General features: G+C 37.4%; 1 protein-coding gene across 8 annotated transcripts in view; it reads right to left on the bottom strand.

Moving 5' to 3' along the window:
• Positions 1–15,247, bottom strand: part of ARID1B (AT rich interactive domain 1B (SWI1-like)) — a 422,452-nt gene that overhangs the window by 173,022 nt on the left and 234,183 nt on the right. For 5 of the 8 annotated variants that reach the window (XM_010840865.1, XM_010840862.1, XM_010840858.1 and 2 more), the window contains exon 5: positions 4,002–4,043. The exons of the other annotated variants lie outside the window; for them this stretch is intronic. In XM_010840865.1, the coding sequence (XP_010839167.1) occupies positions 4,002–4,043 (42 nt within the window). The remainder of the gene's footprint in view (positions 1–4,001; positions 4,044–15,247) is intronic. 8 annotated transcript variants of the gene reach the window in all.

Below are 15,247 nucleotides of genomic sequence, written 5' to 3'. Positions count from 1 at the left end.
CATCTAGTCAAGCCTATGGTTTTTCCTGTGGTCATGTATGGATGTGAGAGTTGGACTGTGAAGAAGGCTGAGCGCCGAAGAATTGATGCTTTTGAACTGTGGTGTTGGAGAAGACTCTCGAGAGTCCCTTGGACTGCAAGGAGATCCAACCAGTCCATTCTGTAGGAGATCAGCCCTGGGATTTCTTTGGAAGGAATGATGCTGAAGCTGAAACTCCAGTACTTTGACCACCTCATGCAAAGAGTTGACTCATTGGAAAAGACTGATGCTGGGAGGGATTGGGGGCAAGAGGAGAAGGGGATGACAGAGGATGAGATGGCTGGATGGCATCACTGATTCGATCGACGTGAGTCTCAGTGAACTCCGAAAGTTGGTGATGGACAGGGAGGCCTGGTGTGCTGTGATTCATGGGGTCGCAAAGAGTCAGACACGACTGAGTGACTGATCTGATCTGATCTGATTAATAGCTATCTACAACAAATGAGGAGGTAAAAGATTTATGGTCATGAAATGTTTAAGTTTAGATTTATTTAGATTTCTATGAGATCACTTAAGAAATTTATGGAAAAATCATATTTATCTTTTTCAATGACCCAGAGATGTTTCACTCATTCTTCTTTTTTACTTCTCTACTATAAATTTCTTTGTAGAATCCATAAGCGACAAAGTGAAATTTTTAGCCTTTTTCTATGTTTAACAATTTTATATATATTTGCTTAGCTGATTTATCATCTCCCTGGTGGCTCAGACGGTAGAATGTCTGCCTGCAATGGGGGAGACCTGGGTTCAATCCTTGGGCTGGGAGGATCCCCTGGAGAAGGAAATGGCAACCCACTCCAGTACTGTTGCCTGGAAAATTCTATGGACTGAGGAGCCTGGTAGGCTGCCGTCCATGGGGTCGCAAAGAGTCGGACACGACTGAGCGACTTCACTAGGCACTAGACTAGGCATCGCATTATCACTACCACCTTTACTTAGTGTATTATTGACACAGAAGGCATACTTATCTTGTAAAAAGAAGCAACCAGTGTTAACTGTCCCTCAGATTCCTGATTTATTATTCTATAGAATTAAAAACTTTTTAATATATTCAGGTCTTAACCAGAGTTAAAGTCAAAATCAGCAGTTTACAGTTTGTAGAAATTTCCTTTCCACATATCTCTGCTCACTTTTAAATTCTGAAACATTTCTTCTGTTTACTGAAATTCTTGTTTGTTAAGTACACATAATTTTAAATTAACTAAGCGTTTCACTAGACCTAGAAACAACCTCAAGGAAATCAGTTACCAAATTCAGAGAAAAAAAATCAGAACCACTAGGAACAGCTGAAGTGTTTAATATACTATGCAACAGTAACCAATTCAAATTCTAAGTTACCAGTGACTGAGATAAGCCTAACAAAACACTGAATCAGGATTTGTGTGAACTTAAGAATTGTGAAGAAGAAGAAAGAGCACAGTCATTTCCCATTAGATTAACTTTAAAAAAATTCATCTTAAAAGAGCCACAACAGGCAGATAGTTTTGAACGACTGCAAAACTGTTTCCCTGGGTTATAGTCTCCCCACATTCATAAGCAGAAATAGGTTATTTGGGTCCCAAGACGCTTAAGTCATTTTCTAGTGAGACTGACAAATTCATGCTTGTAGATATTAAGTTTTAGATTTTAGTTTGACTTGAGAGAAAGAGAAGAGAAGTAAACAAGAATCAAGTAATTAGATAGGGGCCATAAAAAGATAAAGAGACAAATGCCATGTTAAAGATCACTAAATGAATCAGGGACATATATGGGACAGACAGACACTCCTGAGATCTACTCATCCACCAAGAAGATGCCATTAACATGTTACTAGTAAATCAGATACTTGAGTTATTTTTTCCCAGTGTAAAGATAGGAGAAAAGGCCAACTGCATATAAGTGATCAATACTGAATACCTAGATCTTTTAAGAAACAAGATAAAAATATATTTGCTGACTTACAGATAATGAAACAATAAAAATGTTCATATCTGTCATTTTTAGTTCTGTGTTTAAACACTTTGGAATAGATACGCAAAAGTGAAAAGAATCCAATTCTTTAAAAATCATTCAATTACTGGGAAAAACTTTCAATTGTGTTCCTACAAATGGATTGAAGGCTACAAAAGCAATCTGCTAGTTTAGCTACAGAACAAATGCAAAGTCATTACGCAGTAGGGTAGGCCATGGGAGTTGCTGGTGTAATCATCTTCCACAAGCCTGCTGCACACTCAGTAAGTACGAGGGATTATGGAGATGAGTCCACAGGAACTGACCCTACATGCTTATTAAACATGCAATGAATATTCTGCATGCATGCTGGGTATTAAGCAAAAACAATGAAAAATTCAGAAGATGGCCATATGTCAAATACTGCAAATCATACTGAATAAGCTCTATTTATAGTTAAAATTTTCTTTTAGTAGTTTTAGATATAGAGACATAAAAAGCATTTTAAGGATATAAAACTTGTTACTTTACTAAATATTTATAAAGTGTTAATATCTTTTTACTTTTAGATTGTATTTATTCATAATGTAATACCTTGTGCTAAGCTTATAACCCTGTAAACAGTTGTGATTTTGGTAGTATTACAATGTCATCCACCTGTACTTGCAGCTTAACTTGTACAACCTGTACAACTACTCAACTGCACTAACAAAATGTCAAGCATCTAGGAGGGAAAGCAGGGGTCAAGTAAGAGTTCTCAAACCTTGTCCTCTCAAATTGTCATCAACTATCCTCTGAAACTTTGACTTTCAAAGTAATTGATGGCAACTATGCAGTCCTTGTATATGAAAGTAAAGTCTGGCTCCCTTAGTAAAAAGTCCTCACTAGTTTAGTTACCTGGTTTAAGAATTACTAGCAAATATGTACAAAAGGTAAGTAAATCTAATAAAAAGCTACAGGTCTGGAAGACTGTAATTATAAAACTCTGTAACTTCTCCCTTCATGCTCTGTATTTCAGTGCAGCCAATCTATTCCTTATTTCACCCTCAGCACCTTTGCCTTCCTCATCCTTCACATCTGTGATCATCAGGTCCCACAGGCTTTCTGCTTCAGGATCTTTCTCCTCTTCCACCATGGCAGGTCAGGCCCACATCATCTTTCACTTGACTCAGTCAACTGCCCTTCACTGGTCTCTGGCAAGTCCAACCTCCGCAAAGGGGCCAAAATCATCTAAGTTGCAAATCTAACCCCTTCTTGACTTTAAATTTTTCAATAGCTTCGCATTTTCTAAAATTCAAAAGTTCAACCTTAGATCTTGTCACAGGGGCGGAACTTAACTACTTTTAGTTCCCTCTGATTTTTTTTCACAGTCCTCCTCTGACCTGAAAACAGCTCTCCTTTTTCCCGTCCTCTCTTGCCTAAAAATCCAAGCCCTCAAGCTCTGCCCAGAGATAAACCTCCCAAAATGTCTTCCTGCTCAGCTCACCGCACTCCCACAATCCTTGGTGTAATTCTAGCATGGGGACAATCGCCCACAGGATAATTTATCTGTTTACAGGTCAAAACCTACAAAGTAACTATGAGCAACTCAAGGGCAGGAGCTGAGATTTAATTTAGTTATGATTGGAACATAAGGGCTCAATAAATAGTAGGCATAATGAATGAATGAAGCTAGAGTTATGAACCAAACACAGCATTCTGATACCATTCAGTGGTTGAATTTCACAGCCCCCAAACTGGAGGGAATTTCAGTAAATTCTATTCCAGGGCTAATTCAAATTTAAAAGTCAATTGTTACTAAATAAAACCTTAAGCTCCCTGTACTACTTCTCATATTCTCTACAACAAAGAAAGAAGAAAAAGGAGACACTGCCATAATCTAATCTTAATCCCAATAAAAAAGAAATCTTAAACTTCGGGAAGATTTTAGGACCTCACCATTTGATTAAAAAAAGAAGTCCTCTCTGTTGAGCCTTCCAATCCCTTAGGGGAGCTGATGAAACCTATACAATAAGCTATATCAGACTACACACCTTGAGTCCAAAGGCAGTATCCTCCGAGGTCAAGACTTCAACCTGAAATCATAAGGAAAAAATAATTTAGGCACTATCAAACACCTTCTTTGAGTCTAGCCACAGACACCAGAGCACAGGCATGGCCTGGAACTAAGTTTTGAGAAAGCTGGTATTTGATTTACATCAGGTGTCAAGAGAGCGAGATCTGTGAGTCTCTTCAAGACTAGGGTATAAATCCAGGTCACTGCCCTGGGTTCCAGTTTTACAATAGGCTGAGCACCTATCAAATTAATATATTTGCCACCATGTTGAAGTGGTGGTATAAGTTCTTCAAAATGATCTCGGAGGTAGGAGAAATCGTCCTTCTTACTTAAATCACAAGATGTTGCATATACTTTTTGATCGTTCACAGACAGTGATGGGAAAGTTATGCTCTGTAAAGCAATTCCATTATGCTTTGAAGCTGCTAGTCATTTCTTGTCTCGCTCACATCAGAGTGGGTAGTCCTGAATCTCGGGAATGCTGCAGAGCGAGAGTTCCTGAAAGCAACACTCAGGAAAAAGCAGGCAGAGTCTAAGCAACAAGTTGTGAAATGATGGCAAAACTTCAAAACTGCTTATCAGTCTCACACACTAGAAGACAGAGCTCATTAACATGAATTTTAAGAGCTGCGTCTAAAATAAGATGTGTATTGATAATTACAGTTTTTTAAACATAATTATTCAGTCTGGTCTATAAAGTATTTGATGATTAAAGTGCCAGTATATGGTGGAAAAGGGCAAGAAAAGAAAGCAATAGAACAAAGAAGAATATTTTCTTAAGTGTCCAGGGAAGACAGTGGGGGTGGGGCAATAATATCAGACTAGCCTGACGTCACTGTTTATTATTTTCTTTTATTTATTTTTAACTGGAGAATAATTGTTTTACAGTATTGTGCTGGTTTCTGCCATACATCAACATGAATCAGCCACGGTTAGTTTTAAACATCTTAAAATTAGGCATTTGTAGTAGGCACTTAAGTAGAAGACATAAAGGCCATCCAATGTATCCTGCAATTAAAAAAAAAAAATTAGCTAGGGGGAGGAAAAATAAGATCATTTCAATAAGACTGTCATCCAGCATGAAAGTAAAGTGTCAAAAAAAGAAATGAAGAAACAAACTGCTCCCTCCACTTGGTTCACTGAATGTGAGGCTCACCACAACCTGGTGTCTGACAGAGACTGGGGTGCAAAGCAGGAGAAATGCATGACTGGCACTGAGAAGACAAGCAGCCTAGTTTCAATGAAAAAAGTATGTTGCTGATACCAAATGTGATTTTAGGATAAAGACTGAATATTGGATACGTACAGCATGAAATCATTATGAGAGTCACTGACAGCATGTCTGTTTACACTTAACTTTCCAAAGCTAACTGTCAGACTTAGAGACTAGATCTTATTTTAGACTTTAAGAAAACAAAAAAGGGGAGGGGTTCAGTTATTTGCAATTTACATATGTTTCAATTTCCTAAGTTGGGCCTTTCACAACACTAGGTTACTAACCCCAAACATTTTTACATTAAAGCTTCTAATCAACATTTGGAGACTTTAGTTAAAGGAAAGCACAAGCAACAAATTCACCAAGTCTTAGGTACTTAGCTACATAATATGACATTTACTCTTGAATTATATACATACTTTATATGTGAATACCTCAGTGTTAGGTACACTCACTCTTGATTTGATATTTTAATATGAATAGAATTGTTTTTAAAAAACATATATGTTTAAATCTGCAAAAACCATATCCAGAGTGAGTTCTGCATTTGCTTAAGAGAGAAAATTCTATAGCAAATAGAAATTTGTATAAAGATATGGCTTTAATATATTTGACAACCTGAGATGACAGCAAACCAAAGCTTTCAAGCAGAAATTTAGGAACTCTCCAAGAAGCTTTGTCAGTAGATAAGAGACCTTGGGGATTGGTGTAAGGAAGTGGATCTCAAAAGTCAGCCTCATCCTCCACCCTAGTCAGGAGGCCTCAACATGATGTTCTGAAATTCCTAAGTATGAACTAGTTTAATTAAAGCAAATTTTAAAAATTTATGGTTTGTTCAAAAGCACTATGGTTTAAATACATATGCACTTTAGTTCAGTATCCTTTATATTATCTGTGTCTATAAGATTTCAATTGTAATACCTATAAAAAACAGCTGATTTTTAAAACACGAGATTAATTTTAATTTAATAAAAAAGAAAGATTAAATTTAAATAGATTTAATTTAATAATAATAAACCAAAGGTTTTCATGCTGTTTCTAAGAGTATTTTTTACCTAAGTTGGAAGGAATCCCCCTCTAGTGGGAGTAAGGGAGTATTTCAGCCTTCACACATGATTTTCAGGTGGTAGTAATTCAATTTCACTCTCAACAGAAATCAGCTAAGCTTTCTGGTTCTTTTATAATAAATTTCAATCTTGTAAAAACAAAAATAAGGTAAGTATTTTCTATTGCACAAGCCTAACACCTATAATTCCTATACAAAGCCAGAAGTAGATTTGTGCTTGTATGATGGGAGTTAAGTTATTATACAACCATCATCAGCAAATTTATATTGGCTATAAAGTAGTCTCAATTTTAAGTTAAAATAAGAATGTAAAACTGAAAAAATCAGTACATTCTCAGTGTAAAGACTTAAGAATGTAGTGGGAGGATAGAGTGCTGACTGTCTGCATTTACCTTACTCATTAACATAGACTTTCTGGATATTTATTGGATGTTAGGCATGTACTCACTACTGTATGAGATAAAAAGCGAGTTTCACTAAGATATTATTACCTGGATGAAATCTATTTAAATATTCACTTTAAAAATAAATTCAAATTCAGAAATGACTAGACGAGATCGCTCATGGTGTCATTTTTCTCTTTAATCTTCAGTTTAGGGAGACTTGTGGCTCAGCTGGTTCAGAATCCACCTGCAATGCGCGAGACCTGGGTTCGATTCCTGGGTTGGGAAGGTTCCCCTGGAGAAGTTAAAGGTTACCCACTCCAGTATTCTGACCTGGGGAATTCCCATGGGGTCGCAAAGAGTCAGACACAACTGAGTGACTTTCACTTCAGATCAGATCAGATCAGTCGCTCAGTCGTGTCCAACTCTTTGCGACCCCATGAACCGCAGCACCCCAGGCCTCCCTGTCCATCACCAACTCCCAGAGTTCACTGAGACTCACGTCCATCGAGTCAGTGATGCCATCTAGCCATCTCATCCTCTGTCGTCCCCTTCTCCTCTTGCCCCCAGTCCCTCCCAGCATCAGTCTTTTCCAATGAGCCAACTCTTCGCATGAGGTGGCCAAAGTACTGGCAGTATTATAAAATCATCAAGAAAAAGGTCACAGGTTTATCTAAATTAAAATTAAGATGTGATACCCAATGTTCTCCTTCTCCATACAGATGCTATAACAAGTGCAAAGATAACTCAATACCGTAATGAGAAGCATACGTGACAACACTGGGAGAGAGAACTTCTCAAGGGGTCTTGAGGTATAAGGTATGAAGGGATCTGTGTGGGCATACTACGTGGCTCAGATGGTAAAGAACCTGCGACGTACAAGAGGCGGGTTCCATCCCTGGGTCTGGAAGATCCCCTGGAGAAGGAAATGGCAACCTACTCCAGTATTCTTGCCTAGAGAATCTCATGGATGGAGGAGCCTGGCGGACTACAGTCCATTGGATCACAAAGAGTTGGACACAACTGAAGTGACTGAGCACGCACATGTGGGCTAACAAAGCAGAGACTTCCTAAGTACAGGATGAGGCCCTTTCCATTAAATTGTGCTTCTTTCAGATGATGCTATAATCAACACTTTATAACATGAGTGCCTAAAAGGATTCCATTTGTAGAGAATTCCTAAAATCACTGTGGAAATTCAATCTGCAAAGTTCAGAAGCAGCTACACCATTCATAGTTCTTTCATTCTAATCAAGCAAAAAGCCTTCAATTGGCTTTTCTCTCTTCCAATTACTCTAACAAGCCCTCCCTCTGCCAAAATTAAAATAAAACATTTTAATTTCCAATCATTCTATTACGAAAATAGGGAAAATGTGAATTCATGAATTTGGAAGTAGCAGTGGTTGTACCTTACCCCTTCTTAATCACTTTCAAAGCCCTTTCTACACCTCTAAAGCAGAAAAAAACAAATATCTAGCAGCATTTTCACGTATACATCACTATATTTAAGACTGATAACCAACAAGGACCTACTATACAGCACAAGGAAGTCTGCACAGTATTCTGTAATAACCTAAATGGGAAAAGAATTTGAAAAAGAATAGATACATATATATGTAAAAAAATAAAACTGCCCAAAACTATGTTCTGTTTTATAAGAAAAAGAAAATATTTTAAAATCAGGATCACACTATCACAAAAAGAAAGGGAACAAATGATGATGATTTATGGTCACACAAAGATTCTTACTCACAATTAATGGAATGCAAATTAAAACTTACATTATTTTATTTTCTCACCACAGATTACCAAAGATTAAAAACTAAGATGTTAATAATATTGACAATGATGTGAGAAATCACTCAGATCATGGCCTTGTACTGACAAGAACATATACTGAAATAAAGCTCAGTCGCACAGAGTCGGACACAACTGAAGCGACTTAGCAGCAGCAGCAACATCCACCAAAATGTGTATGCATGTGATTAGGTGTTAGCCCAACAATTCCAGGATATCCAAGCATAAAAACAAAGATACACAAAGTTGCTTACCAAAGTTATCTGTAACAGGAAAAAGCTGAATACAACCATCCACAAAATGTTTACCAATAAGGGGATTTAATAACTTCTCATGCAGCTAAGCCTCAGAAAAGGCAATGGCAACCCACTCCAGTACTCTTGCCTGGAAAATCCCATGGACGGAGGAGCCTGGTAGGCTGCAGTCCATGGGGTCGAGAAGAGTCGGACACGACTGAGCGGACTTCACTTTCACTTTTCACTTTCATGCATCAGAGAAGGAAATGGCAACCTACTCCAGTGTTCTTGCCTGGAGAATCCCAGGGACAGGGGAGCCTGGTGGGCTGCTGTCTCTGGGGTTACACAGAGTCAGACACGACTAAAGCAACTTGGAGGTGGCGGCGGCAGCGGCAGCAGCAGCTGCAGCATGCAGCTAAGCCTAGAATATTATACTGCTGTTAAAAGGAGGTGAATCTATCTGTGTAGATAATGAAAATTTTCCATGATGTCATATGAAGTGAAAAGAATCAGAACAGTCTACACTCTAATATCTGTGTTAAAAATAAAGTGAGATTCAGCTATATGACTGATAGACTATTTTGAAAAGATATGCAAGAAACACTTTAGTGACTGCCTCAAGAAAGAGACCTTTTTTCATTGTATATTGTCTCACAATATAATAAGAAATTTTTTCCACCAATACATGTGTTTTTCTTATTCAATTTAAAGGAATTAGTTAATAAAATATGCAAATGATAACATTAAAAAGCATTCAATAAATTATTCAATGTCAGTAATAACCATAGAAATGTAAGTAAAAGTCTTATTCAATGCCTGTGTGTACAACTAGAACCCTCAACATCTGTGTGTGTGTGTGTGTGTGTTTGCGTGCTCAGCTGCTCCAGTCGTGTCCAACTCTTAGCGATTCTACGGACTGTAGCTCGCCAGGCTCCTCTGTCCATGGGGATTCTCCAGGCAGGAATACTGGAGTGGGTTTCTCTAGGGGATCTTCCCAACCCAGGGATTGAACCAACGTCTTTTGCATTGTAGCCAGATTCTTTACCGCAGAGCCAGCAGGAAGCCCCAATACCTGTGATTGGGTATGTAAATAAGACTAGCCTTCCCAGAATACAGTTTTCCATTATATATCAAACGCCTCAAACATATTCACATCCATTTACCTAGCAATCCATTTGCTAGAGAAATCTTTGTGATCTGACTTATGATCAAGTGTTTATATATTAAGTATGTATGCTGCGTCGCTTCAGTCGTGTCCGACTCTGTGCGACCCCATAGACGGGAGCCCACCAGGCTCCCCTGTCCCTGGAATTCTCCAGGCAAGAACACTGGAGTGGGTTGCCATTTCCTTCTCGAATTAAGTATGTATAGTACATCTTTATTTAAAATAATGACAAATTAGAAAAAAGCACAAACATAGGGAATGGTTAACGAATAATATATATGAAGTATAATATATTCATATGATCTATGTTACATAATTTACCATGAAAGTGAAAGTGAAGTTGCTCAGTCATGTCCGACTCTTTTCAACCCCATGGACTGTAGCCTACCAGGCTTCTCTGTCCATGGAATTTTCCAGGCAAGAATACTGGAGTGGGTTGCCATTTACATTAACATAAATAATATGATATATTTGTTACATAATCATGAATAACTCAGCTTTCAAGAAATAGTTTATAAATGCTTTTAACATATTAAAATTTAAAAGTAGGATTAAAAACAGAAACTTGACATTATAAATATTTAAATCTATTCATTTGTTCCCTCCATGCCTTCTAGAATATGTGCCATGCTAGGAAATATCCTGCTTAGTCCAGACTTTATAATATTTCTTCATGCTTTCTTTTAATACATTCCACTTTATATTTTTTACATTTAAATATTTAATCTATCTGTAATTTATTTTGAAATAACAAGGGGAAGAGATGACTCAGCTTTAATTTTCCTTTAAATAACTGTGATGCAGAATAATCCATTATTTTCTCCAGTGATCATATATACCATAGCTTTACCATGAAAATGAAAGTGAAGTCGCTCAGTCATGTCCGACTCTTTCTGACCCCATGGACTGTAGCCTACCAGGCTTCTCTGTCCATGGAATTTTCCAGGCAAGAATACTGGAGTGGGTTGCCATTTACATTAACATAATTCCAGGTAGGGATGAGAAAAATAAAATTATCCATGGCTCATTCAACCCAAAGGCAGGTGGAAGTGAGAGGAGGAGATGAATCTGATGCAATCTGCAATTACAATATTTGTCCACAGGTAAATTACTAAGAATTCAGATGCTTTAAAAAAATAATTTTTGCCTCGATTGATGTTTAAGGGGTAAAAATACTAAAGAGTGCTATGTCTCCTTTGGTTTATCCAAAAAGACCAATATACCAACTAGAACAATTATACACAGTTTTATCCAAAAGAAGGAGAAGCAGACATTAATAAACAAATTCATCTCCAAATTTGCTGCAGGATTTATGACAATTTAGACTATAGGAAGAGCCCTCTGTCCCCCACGTCTCTTCTTCTCCCTCTCACATAAGCACACAGACAGCTCACACTGGGTGGCAAAGGTTTAATTTTAGCAAGCAAAGAATTTATTTTGCCTTTTTAAATACAGTTACTATTATTACCACTATTATCATTATTATTTACTTTTTTGTAGTCTATTTAAAAAATGAACACTTAAGACATGTAAAACCCTGGTAGCATTCTTCTCTTATTATTCTCCTCATTCTCCTTATTAGCATGTACAGGCCACATGACAGCCCAAGGACACAGCTTGCAGAAACTGCTAGGTGTTTGGTTAGCTGGTAATAGAACTCACAATGAGGCCTTCTACTGTTAAGTGCTCTTAGTAGAACAACCATTCTCTGAATGCATTTAAAATTAGCTAAAAACTTATACCTATATAGGAAACCAATAAGTATTAATAACAATGGTAAATTTCATTTGTAACCAAAAATCATTTCTGTTCTACTTAATACAGTGCACTACAATTTGAAGGCAAATGACAGATATGTTATAATTATACTTTTCACTTCAAGTGTTATGTTCACAGTGTCTTCTATACTAGAATGTTAGCTGTATCTTCATATCCAGGCTAAGTTTAAAACAAAGGTTGTGAACATGTGGTCACACTCCCCTTTCTAGCTATGTTCTCTGACTGGGTGAGGATACCTTCACTTGAGATTCTCAAAGCAGTCACAAACTCATGATATGGCTCAGAGAAAACAGACCTTGAATACAGAAGAGGATGCAAAAATAGCCATCACTATGCAGGTGGAGTCAATTTCTCAAATCCTTTAGTCTGGGCTGGATATGTGATTTGCCTGGATCAACAGAATACAGCAACAGAAAGCAAAGTGTACCACTTCCAAGTCTAACATTCAAGAGGCAATGCCTACTTTTAGCCAGCCTCTTGGAAGTCAACCAGCGCATGCTAGTTAGTCGGCGGATAAGAGACATATGGTTCTGTTACCACGTCACCCTAGCCATGAGCCAGTCAACTTCAAGAAGCAGAGAGAGCCATTTAGCAGATCAGTATAGAGAGAGCCATTTAGCAGATCAGTATAGCTAACAGAAGAGAGGAGAATGAGACCAGCAGAAACCAGAAGAACTACCCAGGCCAGACTGGCAAACTGAAGAATCAAGAGCTAAAGAAGAGTTGGTCGCTCTGAGCACTAAGCTACCGGTTGGTCTGTTCCATAGCACAATTAACTAAGGCTCTCAGGTGTCATATACCTACGGGTTGAGCTCCAGGCTAGAACATTAAATACAACAGGCAGTTCTGAAAGTGCTTACAGTGTCTACACAGGCAAGTCCCTCCTCCACCTCCACTCTCTATTTGAAACCTCTCAAGACCATAAAACGCTCAGTCCACAAGAAGCTCAACAGAGTGGCTCCTGCCTGCCTCTCTGATCCCCAGTCCTGACACTCTCCTCCGCACACATTGTTCCACCTAAGCTGGCTTCCTTTCTGTTCTTCAAAATGGCCCTCTCTTACCTCAGAGCCTGTGCGTTTGCTGTTCCCGCCTCCTGGAACGCTGTGCTATCAGATCTATCACTGGTTCCTTCAAATCCTCACACCTTAGTTTAAAGGTTCTCTTCTGAAAGAGCTCTTCTCCCTCTTTAGTGTCACCACCTGAAATTTCCTTGTTTATCCCTTTGCTGAATGTAAACTTCACAAGAGTAAGGACTTTGCACATGTCATTCACTGTTGTAAGTTTTTTATCCAGAAAAAAGCATATGACATGGAGAAGAAGCCCCTGAAATTGTTGAGCATATAAGTAGGTATGAATGAATGTATTGAGGACTGTAACACAATGAAAATATGAATACATGTTTATATACCACAATTTGATATAGCTCCATGTCACAAGTGTAAGATCTATCAAGACTGAAAACATCCTCCACCTTATATAAATACAGAAGTTAAAGTCTATGTTCCATCTAGGTGACAATATACATACTTACATGACACACTAGTGTTATTAAAAAGTCAAAATCCAGTTTTACTAAATATAATGATGGTATGTAAGCATTTGATGTATTTCTCTCTCTGAATGTGAAGGGACAGTGAAAATCGCTTAGCCGTGTCTGACTCTCTGCGACCCCATGGATTATACAGTTCATGGAATTCTTCAGGCCAGAATACTTAGAGTGGGTAGTCTTTCCCTTCTCCAAGGGAATCTTCCCAACCCAGGGATCGAACTCACATCTTCCACACTGCAAGCGGATCCTTTACCAGCTGAGCCATAAGGGAAGCCCAAGAATACTGGAGTGGGTAGCCTATTCCTTTTCCAGATATCTTCCTGGCCCAGCAACTGAACTGGGGAATCCTGCATTGCAAGCAGATTTCTGCCAACTGAGCTCTCAGGGAAGCTTTGTCTCTCTGGTCAAGAGTAAATTTTAATTTCCTTTAAAAGGATTAAATTTTAAAATTGATGGCAATAAAGTAAGAACACTGCTCAAAGACAGATATTTTATCCCTATTCTTGAATTAAAATGTAATCATTCTTTTAGAATTATACTGAGAAATGACTATAGTAAATATTTCATAAAGAACACAGTTTATAATCTTTTCAAATTTAATTTTTAAATAAGTTTTGGTAAAATTTGAGCTCTGTACTTAAGTGGGTTGACCACAGCACAGCATATGGTAGGAATGCCTGACCTCATGTGGCACGTCATCACTTGAAGGATACTGATGGAGATGCATTCTATAGAAGAATAAGGTTTAAATGGTCCCAAGGCCATGCTTACTCCATAGGGGGTCTCCTTGAGATCAAAGAGTACAATAGGTGCCCAAGTGTAACTCTACCAGTTACAGGACAGACAGATTTGTAGATCTGGGGCTATCCCAGTAGAAATCACATGATATAACAGTTAATCATTTTTACATTCAGTGTTTATCAAGAAATATGGACTATGGAATTATAAAAGAATAGACATATATATATATATATATTCACGATTTCCTTTGGCTTTTTCTAATGCAATAAGTGTACATAAATAATGTAAATTTGTAAACAAAACTTCTGAAACACGTCATACTTTCAATAAAAGCAATGCTTTAATATTTACTTTAGATCTTTTTGCAAAGTGTATTTTATTAATGTAGAAAATCTATCTACAGTAAAACACTAATTATTCACCACATTATCACTTCTTTCTGATTGCTTTTCCTATATTCTTCAAGTTCACATCTTATCTTTTTTAAATAAGATTTTCTACACAATTGTCCTTAAGTTCTAGGAGATGTGATGAAGAAAAATACAAAAGCAGTTCAGGTATCCAGGCAGTTCAGGTGTTAGTTTTTCTAGACTTTATAACAATTTAAATACTATTATCTTATCTTACATTGTGTCATATTCTTTTTGAATTGTTATAATTCAATGCAGTTTTAAGCAATACTTCCCTGTTTAAATAAGTACCTACTCATTCATACATAACTGATATAAAAAGTTTATCAAATTTACTACAGTCTGAGAAATTTAAATGCACTAAAAACATAAGCCACAAATATAAACTCTTTTCTTCATTTTAATTTCATAAAGAGGAAAATTAATTTTTAAAAAATGACTGAATAAATCTACTAAAATAAAAGTTAAAAATTTAGCAAAAGTACTGTTTGACCATACTTAACCCTCTCTTCCAGTCCTGCCCACCATTAAGATCAAAATCAGAAAAGAAAGTTGAAAACTGTTATACAATTATTATTCAAAAGAGGTGCTATAGACACATAGGCTGCGGAGACCCACAAATAAAGCATTTGTAAAAATTAACCACTCTGCCTGGGGTAGCAGATGCAACAAAGATGATTTTAACTGATTAGATGAGAATGGAAAGGTATTTTCAAAACAAAAATATTTGAAGGTCAACAAATTAAACTTTTATCACTGCTTCCATAGGGCTGCTTGTACATTATTAATTTGACTGCCAGCCACCAGCTTCTTTTTCTGCTGCCCTCTTTCCTGTCTGCATGTTCCTAGCCCCCTCACTCCGTCACCAGGATCTGCATGTG

This window comes from Bison bison, unplaced genomic scaffold (genome assembly GCF_000754665.1).
Source record: "Bison bison bison isolate TAMUID 2011002044 unplaced genomic scaffold, Bison_UMD1.0 scf7180017864148, whole genome shotgun sequence".
Lineage (NCBI taxonomy): Eukaryota > Metazoa > Chordata > Mammalia > Artiodactyla > Bovidae > Bison > Bison bison.
Note: the sequence above shows the minus strand (reverse complement) of the source record. Positions and strands in the feature narration are given on the sequence as shown.